We start from the raw sequence: 26,674 nt of genomic DNA on the forward strand, positions 1-26,674 counted from the left end.
CCAGATGCAGCAGATTCTGCATTTGCAGAATGCACTCCACACACAGCCAGAATGGGGAGGGCCTGGGGGAGCCACCCTTCCTGACCCTGGCCCCGGGTGGTGCCCCGTGCAAGCTCAGGGCCATAAGGTTTTTTTTCTCGCTTTCTTGGAGCCACAAGCTTGCTTTGTTTACAGAACTTTGTGAAAAATCTGTGGTGCTATTTTTTTATACTTCTGTAAAGGAAAAAATTCTGTCTGTTTCAGTCTCCATGACTGATACTGTGTACTTTGAACAATTTTATTGTTTCCCACGGAAAAATCATTTTTTTTCCTCTTTTTTTTTTTTTTCCTAGAGAGGGAGTGTGCAAGCTGGGGAGGGGGAGGAGCAGAGGAGAGGGAGAGAGAGAATCTTAAGCAGATGGAGCCCGATGTGGGGCTCGATCTCACAACCCGGAGATGGTGACCTGAACTGAAATCAAGAGTCGGATGCTCAACCAACTGAGCCACCCAGGCGCCCCTGAAAAATCATTTTCTAAGGGAAGCTGGGGAAACACATTGCCCCCCTGACCTGTTCCCCCCTCAAACTGTGCAGCTGCTGTCCACCACCCACTCTGCGCCCACCCTCGCCTCACAGCCAAAGGGCAGGCATCCAATTCAGTCCATGCTGACTGGGGGTTATATCAGGCGCTGCTCATCCTGGAGGATGTAATGGTGGGAAAGAAAGCATCCTTGCTTTCAGTGGGGGGGGGGGGCAGAGAGCTGCCCTGCAGAGTGCCAAGGCGCAGAGCTGGGGGAGGGGGGTGTGCCGTGGGGGGGCAGCAGGGCTCCACGCTATGGGGAGGAGCTAGAACGGATGGAGGAACAGGAGCTGAGCTGGGAAGGAAGAGCGCCAGACAGCTGGGTGGAGGCAGAGGGAATGAGAGGAGCTGCCGGGGTGCAGCCAGCCAGCCAGTCTGTCAGCCGGTTTTTACGGAACATCATCAAAGGGTCGGGCCCTGCTCTGGGAGCGGGTATGGTGGTCCATGAGACCAGAAGCCCCTGCCTCAGGGGACAATATTCCGGGGGCGGGAGACAGACAGTAAGCTTACCAGTAGATGTGATGATGAGTGCTCTGAAGAAGACACACTAGGTGGTGTGGGGGGCGGGGGGCGCTGCGTTTAGACAGGGTGGCTCGGGGAGGCCTCTCTGAGGAGGTGGCCCTGCGCTGACCCCTGACTGGTGAGACCGCTGGGGAGAGGTTTCCAGGCTGCACTGGTTTTGCTCGGGCTGCCCTAACAAAGTGCTACACACTGGGGCGCTTACCCAGCAGAAACTTCTTTTCCCGCAGTTCCTGAGGCTGGAGGTCCAAGACCAGAGTGTCAGGAGGGTCGGTGTCTGCTGAGACCTCTCCTTGGCTTGTAGGTGGCTGTCTTCTTCCTGTGTCTTCATGGGGTCTTCTCTGGGTGTGTGCCGTGTCCAGATCTTCTCTTCTTCTTTGGCTTGGAGCCCACCTTAGTGACCTCATTTGACCTTAATTATTCCTTTAGACTCTTTGTCCAGATACAGTCACGTTCTGACATGCTCGACATAGTGTGGGGGGACACAGTGCAGCCCTTCACACAGGCCAAGGACCAGCAGGTGCTGAGAACAAGTCTGGCGTGTTTGCACCCCCAAAAGGAGGCCAGTGGCAGAGCCCGGGGTGGGGGGGCGGGAGAGAGGGTGCAGGCCTGGGGGTCTCAGCGGGGGAGGGGTTGGGATTTGTGAGTCGGCGCCATGAGACGCTCCTAGAGAGTTTCACAGGGGAGTGTCACCCACGATCCGGGCTTTAGAGAGACTGCTGTTGGGAGGAGGGTGGGCTGCCCCAGGCAGCGGGGGAACGTGCCCGGGAGAGGTGGTGGCAGCCGGACCAGAGCAGTAGGTGGCACGTGGAAGAAGTGGCCAGACTGGGGAGTATTTTGAAGGTGGCACTGAGAGGAGTCCATGGATGAAGAGTACGTGTGGGGGCAGGACCCAGGGTGGACCCCCGAGCTGTTGGGCCTCAGCGTCTAGCGGACGGTGGTTCTGTGAGCTGAGAAATGAGGGTGTAGACAGTGGGGGACTCCGTGGTGTGTGCCCGCTGGCTATGCAAATGGAGATGTGGACGGTGAGTCCAGGCCTCGGGGGCAGGGGCCAGCGTGGAGAGCGAAACCTTTGGGCCTTGTGGGCAGTAGCCTGTGGGTGATGTAGGTAAAGCGTCGGGACTGGGCAGCCAGAGGACGGCACGGAGGCCTGCACTTGGGGAGCCAGCGAAGGACACGGAGCAGCCACTGCGATTTCAGGGGCCCGTGTTGGAAGAAAGAGGGTGTCGTCAGCTGAGCGGGGCCGCGGTGCTGCGTGGGGTGCTGATGGGCGAGCTCTCGGGCAAGCAGTGTCACGGTGGGGCAGTGCGAGAAGGGCCAGGCTAGACAGGGTGAAGACAGAGTAAGAGGCCGGGAAGGAGAGAGAACGGAGCAGTCCCTGGGGTCCCACAGGGGATGTCTTCATTGCACTGGGGTGCCACAGGGGATGTCTTCATTGCACTGGGGTGCCACAGGGGATATCTTCATTGCAGTCGTCTTTACCAGTCAGAATGAGCCGGCATCAAGGGGGAAATCGATGACGTGCTAACAAAAGAACGTATGGGCAGTGGTGAAATCCTGTGGAGGCCAGAAGGGGTGAGGTTCCAGAGCACAGGGCAGTAGGGGGGAGGCGAGTACAGCTGTGGGCCGGAGGCAGGAGAAGGCAGCACTGAGGAGGCCCAGGAGGACAGAGGTGAGGCCTGGCCTTCAAGGCTGCTCAAGTTGCCAGGAACGATGGCGTGGGGAGTGGTCGTGAGCAGGATGCAGAGCAGGGTGCAGAAATCCTAGTGGATGGAGGGGTGGGACTGTAAGTTCGGGGGCTGGGGTCTTGCAACAGGACAGGTGGGAAGCAACCCACAGCAGGGAGGGTCCTTCTGCCACCCCCAGGCCTGACGTATGAGGAGTGTGGAAGACAAAGGGGTCTAAGAGGGGCATGTTTCAGGGAGCCCAGGGTCAGGGCAGGAAGGTAAGGGGAGTATTCAGAGGTGGGTGCCGATGGCCAATCCAGGGGGCCCCATGGGAGGGAGTGGGGGGCGAGGGAAGATGGAGACAAAGCGGGAGATGTGCAGAACCAGATCCAGAGGGACCCCTGAGGCAGTGCCTGAGGGAACAGGAAGCCTAAGGTGGGTTGGGCACAGGAGGGGTGCCGGGGACGGGGTGGTGGGCCGTCCGGCCCCTGCCTGCCTCTGCAGACAGGCCTCGAAGAGCCTAGGTGTCCTGCCGACGAATTTGGGCCGTATCCCGAGTGCCAGTCAGTGACAGGGACTGGGATGAGTGGCAGAGAAGGGAAACTGGGATTCAGGGCATCGGGAGGAGATGGGGTCGACTCTAAGGGGACCCCTGGAGGGCGGACGGGCACGCAAGGGGGCCGTGGGCCCCTCATCAGGAGGTGGGCCTGTGGCAGGGGCAGTGGTGCGCTGGCAGGCGCAGGCAGCCCCCGACGCCCCTGTGGCCAGAACAGCGTCTCCTCTGCCCGTAGCCAGGGCCCAGGAGGTCCTCCAGGCCATCCGAGGCTACGTGCGCTTCTTCTTCGGCTGCCGGGACTGTGCCAGCCACTTCGAGCAAATGGCAGCGACCTCCATGCCCCGGGTGGAGAGTCTGAACAGCGCCGTGCTCTGGCTCTGGTCTAGCCACAACAAGGTCAACGCTCGCCTCGCCGGTAAGAAAGGGCCCCCTCCAAGGCCGGAGTCGCCCACAGAGGGAGAGGGAGGTGGGGGGTGGGGTGGGACCTGGACCAGAGGTAGGAGAGAGGACACTCATTGTCCCTGAGGGAACACCCGGTGTTTCACGGTGCACAGAGCCCTTCCACACGCTCTGCCTGTCCTGCTGACGTAGAGCAGTGTCCTTAGACCCATTTTCCAGATGAGGAAGCTGAGGCTTTGACACTCCAGGACTGTGGTCTTCCAAGGCCACTGCTCACTCTTTCCCCTGCACCAGGGCCCCTTCCTTGGAACTCTTGGGGCCCCTCTCCCGCCTCCCCTGTTCTGCCTTCTGCCTGTTGGCCCCTTCCTTACTCAAACCAACAGGGAGGAGAGAGCTGGGCTTTTCCACCCACTGGGAGGGGTCTAGCAATGAAATGTGCTGGAAGAGAAAGACCATGTCCTTCCTAGAAAAAATGGAGTGATTCCCATAGCGGGAGGCCTTGTCTTCTGAGGGTCCCCACTTCCAGTGTTTTCTGTCCCCGGGGCACAGCAGTCTGACGTGTCCAATAGGCAGAAGCATCAGACTCCAGGGTGACCAGAAGCGGGCGGGTGGGGAGGGAGCCATCTGTGGTCAGGAGCCCGGGCTTATCTGTGGGGAGAGGGGAGAGCACGTGGTGACAGACCCCCCGGTGGTGGGAGGTTAAAGGAGCCCAGTGGAGCAGGTGGTGGCTCAGGCGGCTGGGCTTTTGCTGTCTCCTGGGGCCTCCTGCTGGGCTTTGAAAGGAAGACACGTGCCTGAGTCTCCTCTCACCCCTTCCCTCCCTGCCGCCCCACCCCCCCACCACATGCTCCGTTTGACCCTCCAGCCTCATGACCTGGGCAGGCTCCCTGCTTCCCCAGGGGCCCAGCCGCCACTGGAGGCTTGATCTGGGGCTTCTCCTGGAGGGGCCCAAAGGAAGGCAGGACCCTGACCTCTGTGGTGCGGTCCTTCCAGATCAAACTAGGAGCAGTGCTCACTTGGCAAGGCTGGTCACTACTGCTTCTCATGGGACTTTGGAATTTACTTGATGTCCCCTCCCCAAAATAACCATTCGGACTTTCACATCACTTGCTGCTGCTTCATTCCGGCCAGCACCTTTTTCTGCTCCTGTGAAATCCTTTAGGAGAGGGGCCTCCTCCAAGAGATCTGGGCGGATGGGCGTCCCCGGGCAACCCTGGGCCAGTCCCTCCTGACTCTCCCGAGTGCCCTCTTCCCCATCCAGGCCCCCAGGCACCTCTACGCCCACCCCTCAGAGCCCACCGGAGCAGGAAATCCCACTGACCCCTACCCCAGAGAGGGCTGCCGTGGCATACAGGAGAACACCTGTGGGATGACCACGTGCCACGAACTCATTTTAAAACACATTTTCCCCAAAAAAATAAATAAATAAATAAAACACATTTTCCCTTTAATTAGCAAAGTAAGAAAGGGGCAGCAGGGGGCTGTTGTCCATCCCTGGCAGGCTGTGGCAGCTGCGGGGTCGAGGCCTCCGGGACCAGAGCGGCCCCAGCACCGCTGGTGGGCTCCGTGGGCCCTGTGTTTCTCTCCCACCCGTCACCTCCGAGGGCAGCGGGGAGCCCTTTCTGCAGATGAGCAGGAGAGCATTCTGAGTGAGGAATGGGGTCTGGGCTCCGAGGTGGGCCCAGGGGTCACCGCCAGCCCGTGTGTGCTCCCCTCCCCAGGCGCTGCCAGCGAGGACCCCCACTTCCCCAAGGTGCAGTGGCCGCCCCGCGAACTCTGTGCCACCTGCCACAGCGAGCTCCGGGGCACGCCTGTGTGGGACCTGAACAGCACCCTCCGATTCCTGAAGACCCACTTCTCCCCAAGCAACGTCGTCCAGGACATGCCTTCCGCTCGGCCGGGCCCCCGGATGCTTGCCCAGAGGATGGCAGCTGGGAATTTTATTCTGGGCCCCGAGAAGGCGGGGATCGAGGTGGGCCCAGGGACCAAGTCCCCCGGAACCACTGTTCCTGACGTTCCAGACGAGAGGCTCAGGGCAAGTCCCCCCCAGGATGTGCTCATTGGCCCTGGTATGATCCCAGCCGACCCAGAGCAGGGACCTCCCGAGCACAGAGCAGAGCTTCAGAGGGACGAGGTGAAGCAGCCGAAAGGGCAGCCACACTTGACCAAGCGGGACACGGGAGCCATACTGCTGGCTGAGTTCCTGGCGGAGAAGAACCTCCCCAGAGGCCCTGCAGAGCTGAGGCGATTGGGTCGCAGCTCGAAGCAGCTGGCCAGCATCCCTGAGGGGGGGCAGGAGGCTGGGCCCATGCGGGGCCGGGACCAGTGGCTGCAGGTGCTGGAAGGGAACTTTTCCCACCTGGACATCAGCCTCTGTGTGGGGCTCTACTCCCTGTCTTTCTTGGGCCTCCTGGCCGTCTACACCTACTTCCGGGCCAGGATGAGGGCGCTGAAGGGCCATGCGGGCCACCCCACAGCCTGAACCGTTCAACTTGGGAGGGGGGCAGGGACGGGAGCTGCCACTCGTGGTGCTCTCCCAGCCCCCTGTCCCTCGCCCCTCGCCCCTTGCCCCGTGTTCCTTGTCCCGGGAAATCCAGGGAAACCAGTTGCTCCAGTGAACCTCCTTGGGCCCTCTGGGAAGGAATGTTCCATAGACATGAAAGCATGCGTAGGGTTTGTGTTCATCTGACAGTACAGCGGTGGGCAGCCTTGGGCAGAGGGATTGGGAGGCTCAGTCCCTGGCCTCCCAGCACCAGATTCCTCTCCCTCACCTTATTTGAAGTCCCGCCTGGTTCTCGCTGAAGCTTCCGTGTCTCCATCTGGTCTTGGCCCTAAACTGGGGCAAGCAAGGCCATAGATCCCCAGGTTCCCCACCCAGAGGGTTCCCAGGCCTAGTGGGCTAGAGCAGAACTCTTCACTATATTCCAGGGCTCCGTCCATCCCGCTCCCTTCAGGATGCAAAGAGGCCTATGTGCCAGAGAAGGAAGGCCCTCTGTGGCCTGTACGTCCTCCAGCCCTCGTATCTCCAGGGCGGGGTGTGCTTTTGGGTGTGTTGCGGGGGGTTGGTCTGGAAGCTTCTGAAAGTCCTGCGGGTCTCCCAGGTGAGGCTTGGGGTCAGGGTTGGAGGGAGGAGAGCTTCTGGCTCCTTCCCCAGACCTCTGCTGCTGGATCTGGTGTGGGCTTGGGCGGGTGATGGCCACGGGGCTGGGTGGTGAGCGGCTGGCTAGGCGCGACCGGAGAGGGGCTAATATGGGATTTGGGGAGGGGTACTGGTGTCTTTAGTGCCTTGGCTCTGGGCCTAGCTGTGAGGGAAGAGGGGAGCCTCAGGGAAAAGATGGTGGCTTCAAATGTGCTTTGGCTCCTCCCCAGTGGACTCTACCCCTTTTGGAGCTGGGTCTTTTGTCTTTTGATTTTGATCTCCAAAACAGATGCTAATCTTTGAATGTGGAGGGTGCTGGAGTGAGGGGCGTATCCTGTCTCTTGAGGGTCCACCTCCCATCATGTGGAGGTTAAGAGGGTCAGAGGGGAGGGTGGCTCTGTACACATGCTTGATTCCCACTCTACCCCACTGCCTGGGAGGGCTGTGGAATAAATTATTTTTGTTAAAGCAAGCCCTGGTGTGTTCTTTAACTTGCTGTTTGGGGACCTCGTGTCCAGAATGCACAGAATCCAGCCTCCGTAGGTATCCAGCCTGATGTGATTGCCTTGGCTCATGTAGCTCCTGCCCTGCAGGGGACAAGGTGCCCTGGCAGCGCCCCTTTCTCCTGGTTGGGGCCCTCCTCCGCTGCCCCTTCCATCTCCACGGGCGCCGGGGCACAGAGCTTGGTGGAGGTCTCAGGCCACCGCCTCCTGGAGCCCCTGCCTCTGTGCTTCTGGTTCTGCTCCTGGAACCTTCCTCTGCACCTGCGCAGCCCTCCACAGCTGCGCCTCCAGCATCTCCCGCGCTCTCTCAAGGAAGGAGTGGGTTTGTGAGAGCAGGACTGCACTAGCTCTTCAGCAGGGAGGAGTCAGCCGGATCGGAGAGCCTGGCCCTAATCCGGCCTGCCGGGTTTGCAAGGCTCGGAGCAGCTGGTAACGAACCTCATTAAGGGGGGGTAGGAGCCCCAATCCGATTTGGGGTTTTCTCTTTGACATCTTCACTCTGCTCAGATGGCCTTGGCACTGGGTGGAGCAGGTGGGATGCCAAGCAGGCTCCCTCTGCAAGGGCAGCTGGGATGGGGAGCACAGGCAGGGGTCAGAAGCGCCCCCCACCCCAATCCCTGCTTCTGTCAGCCCTGTTACCTCCTTAGCCGGATAGAGTCCAGCCTGGAGCCTCTCTGCAGGCCTGTCATCTGCCTGCAGGTTCCCTCTCTGCGTCCCTCCTCCATCTGTCCCCTCTGCTCTCCTAAGCCGGCTCTGCCCCTCTCCCCCTGCCCCACTGGGGCCTGGCTGGGAGGCTGACAGGCCAGCATACTGGGCAGGGTGACCCTGCCTGGCCTGCAAGAAGGAGAAAGAGGTCCCAGGGCTAGTGCACACTGGGCCAAGACCACCTGGGATTTGACACAATGTCAAGGGCAGAGAGCCCTTCTAGCTCCAGTGAGGAGGGCCCCGGCCGTGGGTGTGGGCCTCCTCACAGCCAAGCCTTTCTTGGGCTGTCCCAGCTGCTCTGATTGATAAACAAGGGTGGGCCCCCTCCTTAGCAGGGCTGCTGCCTTTCACCTTGATTTCCCCAGGGTGCGCTCAGCGGCATCGGCCTCGGTGAACTGGCTTGCCCACCAGCCCGGCCCCTCCCTCCAACCCGTCTGCCAGGCTGGGAGCCCAGGCTTCTGCGACTTGAACTCTGCTTGCCATTCTAGATGGTTCTCTGCATCCTGGGAGAGCCCCCGTGCAGGAGAGGGTCCTCAGGGGAGTCCTGCAAAGCAAAGGCTAGTTGTTCTGGGGCCAAACAGAGAAATTCCCCGCTCCCTGGGATGCTACCTGCTGAGCGTTCAGGAATGATTTCTTAAGAGATGGAGGCAGCTGAGCTGGTTTTTGAAAAATGAGTGGGTGTTAGCAAGGAAAATGAGGAAAAAGGCATCACAGGCCGAGGGGAAAGCACATGCCAAGTCCAAGAAAGAAAAATAGTGAAAACAAGAAGTTCTCAGTAAAAATATGTAGAAAAAATCTTTTGTTAAAAATTTAAGGGGCACCTGGGTGGCTCAGTCAGTTAAGCGTCTGTCTGCAGCTCAGGTCATGATCTCAGCGTCCTGGGATCGAGTCCCACATCGGGCTCCCTGCTCGGCGGAGAGTCCGCTTGTGTTCTCTCTCCCACTCGCTCTGTCGCAGGTAAATAAATCTTAAAAAAAAAAAATTTAAGGGGCGCCTGGGTGGCTCGGTTGAGCGTCCGACTCTTGATTTCGGCTTAGGTCATGACCTCAGGGTCTTGAGATCCAGGGACGTGTCTCCTTGAGGATTCTCTCTTCCTGTCCCTGTGCCCCTCTCCCCTGCTCTCTTTCTCTCAAAATGAATAAATCTTTAAAAAAATTTAAGGATTTTTTCGGTGCTGCACTGGACTAAAGCTGGGGATACACAGAAGATTAGGTTCCCGCTGTTGTGGAGTTTCCAAGCTAGAGGAAGGGACAGAGGAGAGAAAAATGTGCTAAATGCTCCCTAAGGAGGGACCAGCGGGAGGGATTGGGGGAGGCTTCCCTGAGACCTGAAGGATGAGAAGCCAGGAAGTGGGAGGGGCGTGGGGGGACCACAAGCCCGAGGGGCTGCTTTGTTCAGAAGCCACCTCCAGGCTGGTGAGGTCCCAGGGGGTGGCCCCCCCCCAGCCTGGCAGCCTTGGCATGGGGTAGGGGTGGGGGTCCGGTGCAGCACATCATTCCCTGGGTGTGGGGGTGAGCAATGGTCTCTAGGGGACCCACACAGTCTTGGCCCTGGAGAAAGTCACCAGCAGTGGAAGGAGGAGGAGGAGATCTGGTTCATTCCCCAAGCCAGGGGAATGAACCAGCTGCATCTGACAGCTGCTTCTGACAGACGCAGTTCTAACCAGCTGCGTCTGACATTGGGTGAACCATTCCCCTCCTGGGTCTCAGCCTCCTCACATCTAAGGTGAAGGCCTCGGACGAAGCTTCATGGTCCCTAGGGTACCTTTACATCTCTGAGAGTGGTTTTCAGCTGATTCCTTGTCAGCTCAGTGAGGGGCTTGTCCCTTCAAAACCTTCCAGAAAGGACTCCTGGCCAAAGGAACTCGTAGCTTATATGATTTGTGTCCTTCTGGAAGCCCAGGACAACTATGAGAAGGGAACGCTCACTCGTACCAGCCTGCAACCTGCACCCCACAGGTGTCCTCTGCCCCTGTACTGCCCAAGTCCCTCCAGGACCGCCTCCCTGGGCCAGCTCCAGGGCAAGCCCAAGGACCCCTCCCTAATGTCCCTCTTCCCCTTCGCCTCATTTCAGGGCCAACCTCCTATGAGGGCAAAGGCTGCTGCTTAGGCAGGCTGATAAGATTTCCGCGTTCACATATACACAGCTTTAAGAACGAAACCAAACTCCAAGGAGAACAATTTAATTTTCACCTCTGATCCCCCGTGCCTGGCTTGCCCCTTCCTCAGGCCTGCCTCTGCATCCCCCACAACAGGGAAGAGCCCTGGCTTCTCCTGGCTTTTCCAACCTCACCTCGATCACCTCGACTGTCCCTCACACTTGCCTTCTCCCCTCCTCTGCTGCCCTGGGGGCTCCTTCACCCCCAGGAGGAAAAACAACTGCCCTTCTCATTCCGCTCTCTCCTGCGCTGGGTCTTAGCCCTCCTGCCTGGGCCCCGGCAGTGCAATCTCCTTGATAGTGAGTGGCCCCATGCCCTCGGGATCCCAACTCCTGGAGCGACTCGGCTCACCGCACTCAGAGCCCCCCTCAAAGCTTTGGTCTCTGCTCTGGAAGAGAGCACCCCTAGTGAGAGCCTCCAGGAGGGTGGCTGGAGCCCACGGGGTTGGTGGCCCCGTTTCTCTGCTCCCCCTCCCTGGCCCCTTCTTTCTAGGCTTCACCTCTGCCTGGGGAATGTGTGGGCTGGGCTTGGGTCACAGGCAGGAAGGAAAGAATCTAGAAGTCATAAAGCAAAAGTGGGGGGCCTCTGCCAACATGAGGCAATGATGTTAGGGGGTGCTCCACAGGGGCATTGACTTTGGGGGAGTCAAGGAAGACTCCGGGAGCATCTGTTTAGATTTTAGGGTGAGATCCATTTGGCTGGGCTTGCAAGTCTCCAGGTACCTCTTTGGCAAGACTTGCTCATCTCTATACTGAGAGCAAAAGGCCTTTCGCTGGAGCTGCTGGGCTCATCCAGAGGAAAATGGGCCTCCGTGCTGCCTGCTAAACCCCCCTCCTCCACCACCGGGAGGGCATGACTTGCCTCTCCCCAGTGTGTGTCTGGAAGCCTCTCCACCCCAGAAGTGCAGGGTGTGGTTGGGACCAAGAACCTCGTCTAGTGGAGCGCCTGGGTGGCTCAGTCGTTAAGCGTCTGCCTTCGGCTCAGGTCATGATGCCAGGGTCCTGGGATCGAGCCCCGCATCGGGCTCCCTGCTCAGTGGGAAGCCTGCTTCTCCCTCTCCCACTCCCCCTGCTTGTGTTCCCTCTCTCGCTGTGTCTCTCTGTCAAATAAATAAAATCTTTTAAAAAAAAAGAAGAACCTGGTCTAGCTTGAACCTGCTCTGCGGTGTCCCTGCCGAGTCCTAAAACCTCAAAGCTTCTGAGGGTCACAGAGTTCTGCCTTGAAGAGGAAAGGGCTGTTTAGCAAATGATGTGGAGAATATTGATTATTTGAGGAAAATTCAGCTAAGAGCCCACCTTCACACCATACACAGTGATGTAAAAAGAACAAGGCATAGGAAAATATCGTCAAATACATCACTGTTTTTATAAGCATAAAAGCCATGGAAAATATAACTGAAGTGAGTGTTTGATCCACCAATTTTAAAAAATAAGTTAAAAGTGAAATCAAGCTACCTGTTAAAAAACTGGGAAAATATGTGCCTTAAATATGACAAAGGGACATGGCTATTATGAAACATGCAATTTTAAGAACAAGATCAGTTTGCATGTATTGACATAAGATGCCCAAGAAGGATACATTTCTGTAAACATAAATATTACTACATTTATTTATTATTTAAAAGTGCATGTAGAGGGGGCACCAGCCGGCTCACTCAGAAGAGCATGCGACTCTTGATCTTGGGGTTATAAGTTTGAGCCCCACGTTGGGCATAGAAATTACTTTAAAATATTGGGTGCTTGGGTGGCTCAGTCGGTTGTGCATCTGACTCTTGATTTCAGTTCAGGTCACGATCTCAGGGTGGTGGGATCGAGCCCCACATCAGGCACCATGCTGGGCGTGGGGCCTGCTTAAGATACTCTCCCTCCCTCCACCCATCCCCCCCCACCACCACTCGGGCTCTCTCCAAAATAAATAAATCTTGAAAGAGATTAAAATAAAATCTTAAAAAACCAAAAATGTATGTAGTTATAGTTATATATAGGTATATAAATGTTGATGGTCTACAAAAAGTCTGGAAGACTATACACCAAACTCTGTCCAGTGCTTATATCTCGAAAGTGAGGTGAGGGTGGCCTGGAATCAGGGTTGGGACTAGAGTGAGGCAAGGAAGTTACCAGGGGCACAAAATTTAAGGAGACCCTCTTATCCTCAGGGTTGGCACCTGAGAGTGAATGACGCCTTTAATTGGGGACGCTGGGTGTCTCCATAGACTCACCCTAGTCCTGGCTCTGACCTAAACACTGAAATACCTTTTTGAAGTTTTGCAATAAGTACGTTTCTTTTGAAAATGTATTTTCACATGTATTGAAAAGAAAGAATAACAAGGAAAATATATAGGATTAAAGGATTTTAAAGTTCTTTTTTTTTTAAGATTTTATTTATTTGACAGAGAGAGAGAGAGCACAAGCAGGGGGAGATGCAGAGGGAGAGGGAGAAGCAGGCTCCCACTGACTGAGCAGGGAGCCTGACTTGGGGCTCAATCCCAGGACCCCGGGATCATGACCCGAGCCAAAGGCAGACACCTCATCGACTGAGCCACCCAGGTGCCCCTACTTGGTTCTTTTAAAAAAGAGTTTGTGTCACTCATTGTTTTCAATAGGTTATACGCGATTAAGTGTTCTAAAAATTCAAAAGGACCCAGAGTGCCAGGTGTCTGTCCCTGGCCTGCCTGCCAGGCTCTCAGGTCCCCTCCCTGGAAGCCGACGGTGCCCCTGGCTTCTCATGTGTCCTTTCAGACCTGTTCTCTGCAGAGACAGGGAGAGACACACACTACACACACCACCGGCACCTGTGTGTCACTTCTTGCTACATCTTGAAGACCCTCCTGCGTCACAGACACGGACGGCCAACCCATGCAGGGTCCTGTCTCTGGGGGCACCCTGCTCTAGCCCCTTCCCGGTCTCCCTTCTGAGCTCCAGTTGTGGCTTCCGGAGCCACTGACTGGCCTCCCTGGGCACCTCTCTCCAAGTCCCCCCATGGCTGCAGCCCAACATCGACCGAGGCTTCCTCTGCAAGCCAGCTCCCTCTCTTGGCAGCCAGGGGAGTTCCCTTCACTCCTCCAGGCCTGGAAGCCTCCTCCGCCGCCGGTCCTGTGAGGGATGCTCTCCTCTTTCCTGTGCCCGGCCCCCCTCTGATCCCCAGGGAGAGAGCCCACACGCTCGGGTTAGCAACACGCCTCCCCGCAGTGGCCCCAGGAGGCCTCTCCTTGTGCTTGTCTGCCTCAGAATCACAGCCACCGGCGAATTGGCTACTCTGCCACTGCAGGATGTTCCACTTTTCCCCACTCTGGGGTTTTTTTCTTTCAGCAGCAAAGTGGGGTCAGGGACATACAGGCACTGGGGACACAGGGAGGAGTAAAAAGGATCTCTGATGACATTTTGTGACGAGACGGTAGGAGGAGACAGACTCCAATCAGGGAAAGAAATAAATGAACAAGGATCTCACAGAGTGATAATGCTATGGAGAAAAGAAACATAGGACATAAAGATCTCACTACAATGAGAGACAGTCTGTGGTCATGGATGGGCAGATCAGCACTGTAAGAGAGAAAAGTTCTCTTCAAATTAACCTGAAATGCAGTGTAACACCAATCAAAAGTCCAGACGGATTTTTTTTTTTTTTTTTTTGGTAGAACTCATGACCTGAGCCCAAACTGGCAACCTTATTCCAAAATGTATATAGGTAATTAAAGGTCCGTGGATTACTAAGTCAGTCCGAGGCGGAGAAAGGGAGTAGAGTAGGGGACTTGCCCTTTGAGAACTTTTTTTAAGTGTGATTTTTACCATAGGAACAAATGGCTCATAATAAAAAGTTCAAAGGGACACCCATGACTCTGGGGACCCGTGAGCTGGGACTATGAGAGCATTAGGCATCGATCGGCCAGAGGTGGCGGGAAGCTGGCTCACTATATGGAGGAAAAGGAAACGGGACCTCTGCCTTGTACCGAAGATGAGCCCAAATGGATTTAAAACCTAAACGTGAAAGATTAAAACTACAAAGCTAATAAAAGAACATGTGGGAGCATATCATTGCGACATAGGGAGGGAAAAGCACTTCTTAAGAACCAAAGAGCACCACCCACAAGGTGAAGAGGAGACAGATTTCTTAGACCACATGAAGAGTTTCTGTTTGATGGAGGACACTACAGGCGAGTGAGCAGAGAGTTGACAGGCTGGGAGGAGGTATTTGCAGTGTCTAAAGCCCCGCTCGGGGCCCGAGGACAACCCCCAAACCCGTAGGGGAGGCCTGGCAGGAGAGTCTCGGCACTGGGATCAGGGAGAGGGGCCACCGAGGAGGAGACCTTGATGGCACAGCAGGACAATGACTGTTCCAGCCCTCTCCCAGGGCTGGGAGCGCGAGGGGCTCCCCGAGACCAGTTTCATTCACGGCCAGTCCCGGGCCAGACCATGAGCCCCCAGCCCTGAAATGTGTGTGGTAAAATGGACAAATTACCCTGACGAGTTCCAATTTTCACTCTGCAGGAGCAATTCCCTGCAGGCCTGTTCCAGAGTGGCAAGTGTGAAATGCAGCCTTCACGGTAGATTACCAGCCTGAAGGATGCTGGGGGCGGGGGGCGGGGGGGGGGGGAGGCGTTCGTGGGGCTAATTCTGCTTCTCCATGGGAGAATTCCTTTCTGTGTTCAGCCGGTGGCCTGAGCAACACTTCCTGTCACCACTGTCCCGTTTCTGTAACTGCACAGACCGAAGCAAAGCTGTGCATGTGTTTTGGGGTGGAGGGGACTTGCTACCTCAGGCCACAGTCGCGGACGCTTCAGATTGTGGAACTAAGAGTCTCCCACGGAAGTGCTGCTCCCGACACTTTGTCCCCTCAGTCACAGACCCAGCCCAGACTCAAGGGGAGGGGACTCTACAAGGTTGCAAATACCAGAGATGTAGTTCAGTCAGGGTCACCAGTGTGACATACTACCACGTGGCCTTTTCTGACTGGTATAAACACCAAAGGTCTGCTCCAGGCATGAGCATGTGGCATGGTGTGCATAGTCCTCAAGGGTGGGGTCCCCCGAATTGTAACTAAATCTTTGAGAGGGATTTATTTTTGTGTTTTCAGGAAAGAGTCAACAATCTAAAATCCAGTGACACATCAGTGGGCCCCTTTGAAAAAGCCAAGGTCTAATCGTGGAGATCACCTCTTACTCCTATCATTGCAGGTTAAGGAAATGGTGGAAAAGCAAGTAACTCCAGATGCTAAAGTCATTTTGAAAGTATTTGCAACAATGTAAGTGCTAGCTATAGCGCATATGTAATAGGCACGCACATGCACACCAGCAAATCACACTTTCAAGATCACACTTCCAACCGAATTTATTCAAAGGCAGACTTTGGGGGAATGGTGATAGTCCCATGCAGAACTGCCTGGAAATGGCCAGGACTGCCTCTGAAAAGAGAGAGCCCTGGGCCAGGCTGGATGCCTGCCCTGCAGGGGTGCACAGACAGGGGCTGGGGCAGGAGTGCACAGACAGGGGCTGGGGCAGGGGTGCACAGACAGGGGCTGGGGCAGGAGCTGGGCTACAAGTCCTCTCAGTTGCTTCCAGTCTGAGGACCTGGTTCTGTGCCGCTGGAGGCACCTGGGACTGGGTGCTGGGGGTGAGGAGGGGCCAGGGCTTGGAGAGGAGGAGAGGAGCAGCTTGTATCCTGGGCCTGGGGAAGCCATCTGAGGGTTCGCAGGCAGAGCCCCCAGCCTCTCTGCAGCGACAGGGGCTGAAGCAGGAGGCTGGTGTGGCTTTTCCTGCGCCTCCGTGGCCGGGTCACCATCCCAGGCTTTCCCCTCCTTCTTTAACTCATCACAGGGACCCCGGGCCCATGTAATAAAGTCTGCAGAGCGCCGAGGGAGAGCAGGAAGTCCATAAAAAGCCAGGGCCCATTAGGGGCGAGAGGTAAGTGGGGCCCTGACAGCTGTAACCGTGAGGATCCAGCCGGCGACCACACCGATAACGGGTCCGACAGCCTAACCAGGCCTGACAGGGCCACCAACGGTGCTCGGTGCTCGGAGCACAGCAGCTCAGAGCCTCACCACTGCCCCAGGGAGGACGTGCTCAGGCTTCTCCCGTTCCTGGGCTGTAGCAGTGGATGACTTAGGAACTCCCTCCCTCCCTCACCCGTTCACTTAACAAATATTTACGAAGACCCAAGATGCCGTAATAGGCCGAGCCCTGTCCTCGGAGCTGGAAGCGTAATGGTAAATAAGACCGGTTCTTTATTGTCAGCAGAGAGGTGTAAAGAAAGGGGCAGAGGACCTCATAACAGCATTTGTTACCATCTACAGAGGCCTCTTAAGAGCCCGGTACTGAGCCTTATTGTTTCATGTGTCATCCCAAGAGGCAGGTGTTACTCCATTTTCCTGTGGTTAAACAACTTGCCCAAGGACCCCAGCGCTGAAGCCTCTTGCAGTAAGATTGCTTTTGGAGGGTGAAGCCCATGAGAATCAACAGTCCTGGAATGCCTTCTCAGAACCACCCGAGAGGGCCCCCATAACTATGTGCCTGGACCAGGGTAGGGGTACTCAAGTCCAGTCAAGGGCATGTTATCAGGAATGTTCTTGTCATGAAGATCGTTGGAATCCTAAGGGGGGCCTGCCCCTTTTTAGTAAAGGGGGTGAATGGGTAGAGGTTGTTCTTAGGGATCAGGGCTTTGTCAACACTATTGGGGTGTCTGAGACCAGGAAGCTGGGACCCTGGGAGACAGACCAGAGCAGCCTCCAGGCCATCTGCAACACCAGCTAGTTCCCAGGACTCACCAAGTGCCTTCAGATGCTAAACTCTCACCCTGACGTTGGGCAGGGGGCGGAGTCTGGGTAGAGGCTCACTGGAGCCCATCTCTGGGCAGGAGCCGCCCCACTGACAGGCTGGCCACAGAAGGCAGAAGGCGCCTGGGCTTCCCTCTTCAGGCCACAGTCAACAACATCACGAACCTGCCTGCAGCCTCAAGACTGGGGACATCCCCATCCCCAGCACACCACACACTTTCTCTTTCCCTCCCTCAGGGCCTTCCCTTTCTGAACACCCCCACAGAACACAAATCCCTTGCTATGTGGTCTAGCACAACCACCCCAGCTACGTAAATACACCGCTTAACCCTTGGTTTAAAGGTTAAGCTCACTTGGGGCTGGAATTCTGTGTCCCAGGGCACTTGGGTGGGCCCTAGAGGAGCCTGGAAGAGGAGAGTCACAGACACTAGAACAATTCATGCCACAGGCCAGAGACAATGCTTTATGTCCCATTACGTGTTTTCAGTACCTGTTTCTCCTTGTTCGGGAATCTGTGCACTGTTCTTTTTAAGATACATTTCAGGTGCTTAATAAAGTTTTATTAAGCAAATGAAATAATTGTATAGCCAGAAACTGAGGGAAATCAAGCAAACTCTATCACTGGCCAATATTTTTTTTTAATGTTTTTATTTTTTTATTATTTTTTTATTTATTTGACACAGAGAGAGAGCACAAGCAGGGGGAGTGGCAGGCAGAGGGAGAGGGAGAAGCAGTCTCCCTGCGAGCATGGAGCCTGATGCGGGACTCGATCCCAGGACCCTGGGAGCACGACCTGAGCCGAAGGCAGACACTTAACGACTGAGCCACCCAGGCGCCCCTATCACTGGCCAATATTGAAGGGGAGGTTGGACCATCTCCATGGGCAGGTGGCCAACAGGGTCTGGGGGAGGGTGCAGCCAGTTGTGACTGGCCTGTGAAGCAGGGACCTGAGGTGCCACTGGGGCTGGGAGGTTGGGGGCTGGTAAGCGGGCCTTCCCGGCGCCTCAGGTCTAGACCCTGCTGCCAGAGCTTGGATCCAGCATCAAACATATGAACGCAGCACCAATGGCTAATCATAAGCCTCAACACTTGCTGAACTCCTAGAATGTGCATTGAAGTGGCACCACAGCCCCGTAAGGTACAATTTATTACGATTATGCCCATTTTCCAGATGAATTCATGACACCATTTACCATTACATTCTATTAATTTATCATTATATTTGACCTTCTCCAAATGTCAGCCACTTATATTTCTCTGTACCTACTTCCAAATTCTGCGGATCCGAGCCCTACGTCTTGCTCCTGCCCTGTTTTTCTGCTTGCCCATTCACTCACCGCGTCACCTTCTCTCTTCTCCCTTATCCCCCTACCCAGATCCTTCCTGCTTTCCAGCCTGCTGCCCATCCCAGTGCCTGGGGGCTCTCCCTCATCAGGGGAAGTCCTGCCTCCATTCTCTGGTGTGGCCTCCCCTTGTTTTCCGTGTCTGTTCCTGAACACCCCCACCGCCCGGGATGTTCTAGGCGAACACTGGGGTGTTCATGCCCTCCTGGGCCCTTTCAAAGAGCTTGGGGGCTGTGAGCGTTGAGAGAAGGGTCCTCCCGGGGTTGGCTGGGGGGCAAGAGCGGGGAGCAGGGGCAGCTGGGTCCCCAGAGGCCACAAGCCTGGCTCCCCCAGCAGAGGGACAGAGCTCACCAGGCTCTGGGGTGGAGGTGCTGGGCTGAACTAATCACCTAAATGGACGCAGGCTGTTGAGAGACAGGCTCTATTCCCTAATAGAATTTGCCCTCAAGTGCAATTTAATTTTCTCTGAGGCGGTCTCCAGCCCCTCTGCTACCCTCCCCCAGACAGACCCTTATTTCCCCAGCTTCCAGGGGGGAGCAGAGCACCTTCTTTCAGAGAAAAGAGGAGAGGGGCCTCCTCCGGGCTCTGTCCAAATCCACCCATTTGGCCTCCTCCTTTGGAATAGCCCCTGCCCCACCTGCTGAGCCCCTTCCCCAGATGGGGTTGCTGCTCTCCTGCCATTCTCTGACTTTCCTCTAAAGCTGCCCACATTCAGCGACAACAACCACTCCCAGCCTCCAAAGCCTCACCATGAAGGCAGATTCTTCCCCTGACCTCTGGTAAGTTCACATGCTTCAAGAATTCTCTTTGTCCTGCTCAGTGTCAGAGGTTTGGAGGGGATCTCATCAGGAGGAGGGTGTGGGAGCTATGGAAGCGGGATGGCGTGGGCCTCATGTACACACACTCGGTGCCCCATGGAGTGGGCAGAAATCAGCTCAGAGCCCGGCCGTTGGGGCAGAGCCCAGTTTCTGGGGACCCTAAGGTTACCCCTGGCTCGCTAGAGCCTTTCCTGGGCTGGTTTTCCCTCCAGACACCCCATACTCTCAGCTCTCAGCCTGCAGTGTCCTGAAACCTGACGCTGGTCATTGGGAGTATGAAAGATGTGGGAATCTGGACTGAGTTGTCCTTTCTTCTTCCCTGCTAATTCCAGGGTGGAGGTGGCAGGTGGTGGGCGGGCATCTTCAGAAGCTGCTTTCCATCTCTTTCTCTGAGAGCCCCTTGGGCTCTGGTAAGGGCTCAGGAAGGTCTGTGCAAGTTCATGTCTTGCCTGTGCCCCCGCCCCGTGCTCATGGGCTTTCCCACCTACCCCCCCCCAAGCAGGGATGCCGCGAGGACCACAAAGAGCACCCTGGGGGAGGGGAACAGGTTAGCGGAGGTGGCTTTCGGGGAAGGCAGGAAGCCTGTGTGGCACAGAGGGGTTGGTCCCTGGACTCCAGGCGATCCCATGACTACCCTCTTTATCTGGCAAGCTCTGGGGAGGGAACACTAGAATTCCTTTTTTTCTTTGCCATCAGAACCTTGAAAAGAGCAGAGGGTGGGGCTGAGGAGGATGGAGAATGGATGGGTGGCAGGTCAAGGTCAACAGCAAGGGGGAGATGGTGATTCTTCAGGCACAGCCACCTGCTCAGCCCCCGCCTGCTCTCTTGTGCAGCTGAGGTCCCTTCATCAGTGTGTGGGGCCCATGTCTTTTGGGGCTACATTTGTGGGCATCCTCTTTGCACATTACCCAGCAAGGGCTTATTAGTCCCTTACTTGGTGCCAGAAACTGTGCTAGGTGCTAGGAGGAAAAGGGACTGCTGAGTGAGTGAGTGTGCGTGTATGCGTGTGTGTGTGTGTGCGTGTGCATGTGTGTGTGTGCGTGCGTGCAGTACATCCAAGTCTAAATATCCTAGGCTAGCACTGTCCACTGGAAACACGAGGCCAGCCACTTGAGTAAGTTTTGGTTTTCTGGTGGCCATGCCAATAAAAGAAAGAAGGGAAATTAAGAATATATTTAATTTAATCCAAGATATCCAAAATGTTATCATTTCAACGTGTAATAAAATTTTAAAAATCTTAAGGAGATATTTTACATTCTTTTCTTTGGATTAAGTCTTTGAAATCCAGCATGTCATTTGCCTCTCTAGCACATCTCGTTTCTGACCAGCCACATGTTGGTTCTCAGTAGCCATCTGTGACTAGCAGCCACCACAGTGGACCACGGAGTCCTAGAGCATTCCCACGCGGTGTGGCCTACAGGCCGGCAGCATCAGCATGGCCTGGCGACTCGTTAGAAATGCAGAATCTCAGGTTCCAGACCAGCTGAATCAGAATCTGTATTTAAACAAAAGGCCCCAGGGATTTACGTGCATAGTAAATCTGAGGACCTCTGTGTGCAAGAGCTGGGGAATAGAATGAGCATTCATGGAGCATTTGCCTTAGGAGCTTTTCAAGTTGGATCTCATACAATCCCCCAACACCCCCTTCTCAGGAGAATGATCTGAGTATTATCAGATCCAGTGAACACAGGAACACGGAGGCTCAGAGAGTTTAACTTCTCATAGCCATAAAACTCGGATGTAGAGTCGAGCCAGGATTTATGTTTTCTACAGAATGCTTCCTCAGATGAGGCCTTGGAGAAATCCTTTGTCCCCCGAAGCTCTCAGTATTTCTTCCTTGACCATCCAAAGTGGCCATAGTGACAGTGTCCCGGTCCTTCTCTGGGGACCTGTGTTTTTAAGCAGAAGGCTTTGGTGACCAAGGGCAAGCCCCTTCCGGGTAAGCCCGGGCTATGAGCAGGGGAGGAGGCCAAGCAGTGAGGGATGCCAAAGGTGTCGAGCTCCTTGTCCTTTCACTCTGATCAGAGCCGACATTAGCGGGGACTCTGTGTGCCGGGCCCTGTGCTAACGGCTACAGCCCTCCGGTGACAAGACTGTCAGGCAGGTGCTCTTACTCTTTCATTATACAAATCAGCAGATGGAGGCTCAGAGCGGACAACACTCCGGCAGGCATTGACCATGCTGTCCACCTGGCTCCCGGGTCGGGAGTCGGACCCTGCCTCACCCCTGCCCCCCATGAGCCTCCTGGGCCGGTCTCCTGTCTCCTTTGCCCACATCTAACACATCTACATTTTTTGGTGGTAAGTCAGTTCCTGAGAGGAAACTGCTGAGTTAAGCTCCTCCAGTAAAAGTCTTTCGCCAAGATGATGACGGGGTTATTTGATAGATTAGCCTTGACACCTGCAGTTCGTTTCAGATGGAGCCAGGCGGGATGTCCCACCCCTCCCCGACCCCACAGCCCCCTCTTCAGTGGCTGAGAAACGGTCCCATGCGGGTCTGCGCCCTCATCCAGTAGTGCAGACTGCTCTCTCTCCCTGGGCTTTAGCATCCTCATCGGGAATGCGGTCTTAATGCCAGGGGCCCCACCTATCTGAGGAGGTCTAGGTGAGCAAAGGCATGCGACAGCCCTTCACAAACTGTAGAGCCCCATGAAGATGTGGGTGACGAAGCTCTTCCTCAGATTCAGGATGCCTCTGAGCCCTGGAGCTTAAAGAGAGAACACAGGGAGAAAGGCTGACAGTGGTTCAATGTGCAGAGTCCAGGTTCTTTAAACAAACCTGGATATTAAGTCAGCTTTAAAAACAAAGAGCATAATTGCAGGGTGCACGGGCAGAGGGGCTTCTGCCAAGAAGATCTCCGTGTGCTGTGGAGAAGCAGGCAGAAGGAGCAGAGCCATCTGATGAATACTGTGGGTCACCGTTCTTAACCACCGCAGTGACATTTGAGAGTCTTCTGTGTGTGGAGCACTGGGCTCCCGGGTTTATACCCATTCTCTCGAATCCAACTAGACCCTACCACGTAGGCTGGTTTTATCCCCATTTTACACATGAGGAAGACGAGGCCGGCAAATTTAAATCACTTGCCCTAGGCGGCAGGAAGATTTTCATAAGATGGCTGAAATTTCACCCAAGGGGCAGTTTTGGCACCTGGACCTCAGCTTGCAACCATATTGGAGAAGCAGGTCTCCTCTACTCCCCAAGGGGGGAAAAAACCCCAAAGAATGGCCCCACCACCATGGATCTTTTTCTTCCCCAAAGAACGTTTTTAGGAAAGAAGAGCTCCCAAGTTCTAGTCTTTGCTTGAAAACACCTGAGTTAGTTTCTTGTCCCCTGGTTTCTCCCATAAACATAAAGCAAGAAAAAAAAAGAAAAGAAAAGAAAAACAGACACAATACTGCAGAAGGGGTACAATAATGATGCCAGCCAACTTTTCTAGGGGAGAGCCTCCTAGATGCTTCCAGCGACCACCTGTGAGGAGAGTACTGTTGTTACCCCAATTCGCCTACGAGAAGGACCCTGCCAAACTTGCCCCACTTAGGCTGTATCCAAGTTGGAATTTGAACGCAGAGATTCTGCGTTCATTCAGCCCAGAACCCAAAGGTTTGCTCACCCATTCTCCAACCCCCTCCCAGCATAAGGAATGCATTCATTGCACCTGGGGAACTTGGCTGACACTATCTCACAGGAATGCTGGGAATTTTGGAGCAAAGCTAGTTATGGACTGTCTGCACTTGGAACTCCAGGTCATTGTCTTCCAGGGTCTAGGAAGGAGCTGACATACAATGGATGCTCAATGAGTGCATGAATTCAGGAATGATCTAAGATACTTTAGATTTTGGATGGGAAAGAAAGAGAATAAGCCCTGAAATTCGAACGAGACCAGATTCCCTGATTCATTCCCCAGCTTCTCATGCACCCAGACATGGGGTGTGATGGTTGCACAGATGGATCTCAGAGGAGTTGGCCTTGCCAGGTAATGGGCGCTGTGTGGACCGGCCACCTGGCTATGCCCAGGGACTTTCCTATGCCAGGGAGAATTATATGATGATGCTGGTGGTGCTGGCAAACATAAAGCCAGACTACCTGTGATCATATCCTGACTCCACTGCCTACTGCTGTGCAACCTTGGGCATGTCACTTGACTTCTCTGTGCCTCAGTTTCCTCATCTGTAAAATGGGGATAATAATAATACCTGCCTCAAAGGGTTTGTGAGGATTGAATGAGTTAACACACATGGAGCGCTTAGAGCAGTGCTGTTGATCTAAATGTTAGCTATTGTCACCTTCCTTCTTCCTCTGAGGATCCCAGTGCTCTTGTCTTACTCTGTTTCTCAGCCACTTACTGCTTCAGAATCTTATCTTGCGAGTTAGATGCCCAGGGGCAGAACCATCTCTTTTCCGTGTCCCTTCAATTCCTGTGTCAAGGACACAGGCCAGGGTTAGGTTAAGCAGCAACTGCCTTCTGATCAGCATCCTGGGGGTGGGGGCAGATCCCTGGAAGGTTCTGGGAAGAGAAGGAGACAAATGACAAAGTGGTGGCTCGCGAAAGGGGCCCTTGACAAATGACTGGAAGGACTAGGTGGACAGATGGGGAAGAGCAAAGGCCCCTGTCCTTTTATTGGAGAACTCCTTGTGGCTCCCTGAACAAGACAGTGGCTCCCCAGAGGCCGGGCTGAGGGTTGGTCTCCCCGGTTCTCTCTGCTGGGATGAGTAATATGGACCAGGGCAGAGGGTCTATATCAATCTAGCTCAGCAGAAAAATGAATGAAAATTGGATTCCCCAAGGAGAATCGGGGAGCTGTTATCCAGACAGAGATAAATCAAAGGATGCCACAGAGAAGGGGGAGAGCAGGTTTCCAACAGCAGGGGAATAATTAAGGAAACAGTTTCAAAATGCAAATGATGAAAGAGGGTTGGAGAGGCAGGAGGACAAGGAGGCGGTGATTGGAGATGGGCTGATGGGGAACAGGAGTGGTAAGTGGAGAAAGAGGCTGGGGTTCAGAATTCCTGGCATCTGAGGGTGAACTCGCCCACTCTGGGAAGCTCCTAAAATGTAAGGGTTAGAAGACATGCAAGTCTGCTGTGTAGAGTGGAAAGAGGACCAGAGTGGGAGTCAAAGGCTGGATTTAATCTCCAGTTGGCTCTGCAACTTATTAGCAGCGTGACCTTAGGCAAACCACTTAACCTCTCTGTTAGGTATGATAATAATACCTAAGCCCAGCATGATTGAAGATCAAATGAGATAAAATATGTAGAGGAACTCTGTAAATTGTAAAGTGCTAGACAAATGCAAGCTATAATCATTTCCCTACATTGGGTTTCTAGGGATTCTTCCTTCAGCATTGGATCCACTGACATGTTGAGTTTGGTTCCCAGAAATGTAATGTGTAGATGTCCAGAAAGCACCAGAAACTTGTATTGATCGACTGCCCTGAGAGAACTCAGACCTGGGGAAAGCCACATCACCACTGACCCATCCTCTGGTGCCCACCCTCCGAGTGAGTTGTAGCCGAAAGCCACAGGTCCACCCTAAAGACTATCGCTCCTGGTGGGTCACCTGCCAGCCCTGGGTGGCTTTCACCGAGAAGACCCCTGCTCTGTCAGCTCAGAGGTTTAGGTCCACATAGATCCACCAGAGAGTACTTCCTGTGGGGTTCAGCCATTCCCTCGCGTTCTCTGGGGGTAGAGACTACCTTAGCCCCCGTTAGCCTCAGCTTTTTCACCCTCCAGATAGGTATGACAATACCATTTATTGAATTGTTATAAGGAAAAAGATGGATTATGTAGGTAGAAGCACTTACCTGGGTGCCTGGCACAGTTTCAAACTGTCAATAAATATTGGTGGCTCTTATTACCATTGTATGCTATTATATTGTTCCTGTTGCTATCAGCAGCCATAGGCACTAGAAAATCTACTTAAGGAAAGCTTTTCACGGGGGTTTCCTCATTTACAGATGGGGAAGTGGAGGCCCCAGGAAGGAAGTGAATGCCTCGGCAGATGTATGCTGTTAATGGAAGATGCTGAGAATGGAACCCAGCTCATACTTCTAGAAAAGTCTTGGAACGTGGAAAGGGCATTTATTGGCTGAGCTGCAGTGGGGGTATGAGTGAGGATGCACTGGGGTGCAGGGGAGCTGCTGCCCACAAGTTGAAGAACTGAGAAACCAGTGCACGTCCCAGGGCTCTTGTGCCATTGGATAAAGGTAAGAATGGCATCTGCTGAGTCAGCGCTGGGTGGTGGGCACAGGAGAGTCCTCCACAGTCATGCTGCCCCTCACCCAGTGACAGGCTAGTGACAGGCAGTGAAAAGAGGGCAGGACACAGGCAGGTTCATACCAGGCGAGCAGGAACTGCAGAAAGCATTTTAAAAATATAATTTTTAATTATAAAAGTCACTACCACATCTGCTTGACATTTCACTGCATATATTTTATCTTTTACTAATATTACTGGAAAAAAATGTAACCGGTTTACAGAAAATCTGGAAAAGAGAAAAAAGAAAAAAATTCTGTAATATATCTCCCTAATATACTTTTCTCCCAATAGGTTTTTGAATAGCATTTTGATATATTTTCTTTCGGTGTTTTCTCAATGTTTTCAAAAGCAATTTTATTAGTTTTCTCTGCTTTATAAGATAATTTAGGAAACTTAAAAAAAGGAAAACTAAGGAAATAAAAGTATCCACTGTACAGGTAACCACTTTCATATTTTAACATATATTTTCTATCTATCCTGCTTAAAAAAAACCTTATAGTTCATACTGCTTCATATTCACCCTAATAAACCTCACTATTCTACATTATTAAATATTTTTTCTGTTGCATTTTCTAACAACAATATAACATACATTTTATTTACTCAAATTAGAGTAAAATTAACTTAATAATCCCCTATTGCTGGATATGTAGTTTATTCTCTTTTAAAAATGTTATATACATCCTTGTAACTACATCTTTATAAATTTTCCTGATTATTTTTTGTGACTAAATTTCTATATGGATTGGGTCACATTTTTAGGCTATAAAATACATTGCCAAAGTGCCCTCAGAAAACATTGTTCCTTGTTGCATCCCCACCAGAAAATTGTTTTCTGATTTCTCCACACCCTACCTAGCCAACAATAGGTATTAACACTGCTTTCATCTTTGACTAACATTTTGGAAAACTTAGAATCATATAATATTGTATCACGCTTTTTAAAATTTTAGTGTTTCACAAGCATTCCCATGTTGCTAGATTTCATAATTAGTTTCAATAATCGTATAACATATTACCAAGCAAATTTATTCTACTTTACCAAAACCACTTTTCTTTTGTGGGATAGCAGAGGTTTTTGGTTTTGGTTTTGTTTTCCTCCAAACCATAATGCTGTAATAAGCATCTTCATGTTTGAAATATTATTTTCACATTTTGTATTATTTCTGTGGAACACACACTCAAAAGTGGAATTATATGAGCTAAATTATATGAGCTAAAGGATATGAAAAAATTATGGGATTTGATACATATTGCCAAATTGCTTTCCTAACGGATTTAAGAGTTTATT

The 26,674-nt window shown here is 53.6% G+C and overlaps 1 protein-coding gene across 1 annotated transcript in view; it reads left to right on the forward strand.

Annotated features, from left to right (window-relative positions):
• The window catches only part of QSOX1 (quiescin sulfhydryl oxidase 1), a 34,984-nt gene extending 27,675 nt beyond the window's left edge, over window positions 1-7,309 (forward strand). The window contains exons 11-12 of the mRNA XM_027612707.2: window positions 3,535-3,714; window positions 5,420-7,309. Coding sequence (XP_027468508.2) covers window positions 3,535-3,714; window positions 5,420-6,180 — 941 coding nt within the window. The 3' untranslated portion in view covers window positions 6,181-7,309. The remainder of the gene's footprint in view (window positions 1-3,534; window positions 3,715-5,419) is intronic.
• Window positions 7,310-26,674: the final 19,365 nt, after the last annotated feature.

Source organism: Zalophus californianus, chromosome 10 (assembly GCF_009762305.2).
Source record: "Zalophus californianus isolate mZalCal1 chromosome 10, mZalCal1.pri.v2, whole genome shotgun sequence".
Lineage (NCBI taxonomy): Eukaryota > Metazoa > Chordata > Mammalia > Carnivora > Otariidae > Zalophus > Zalophus californianus.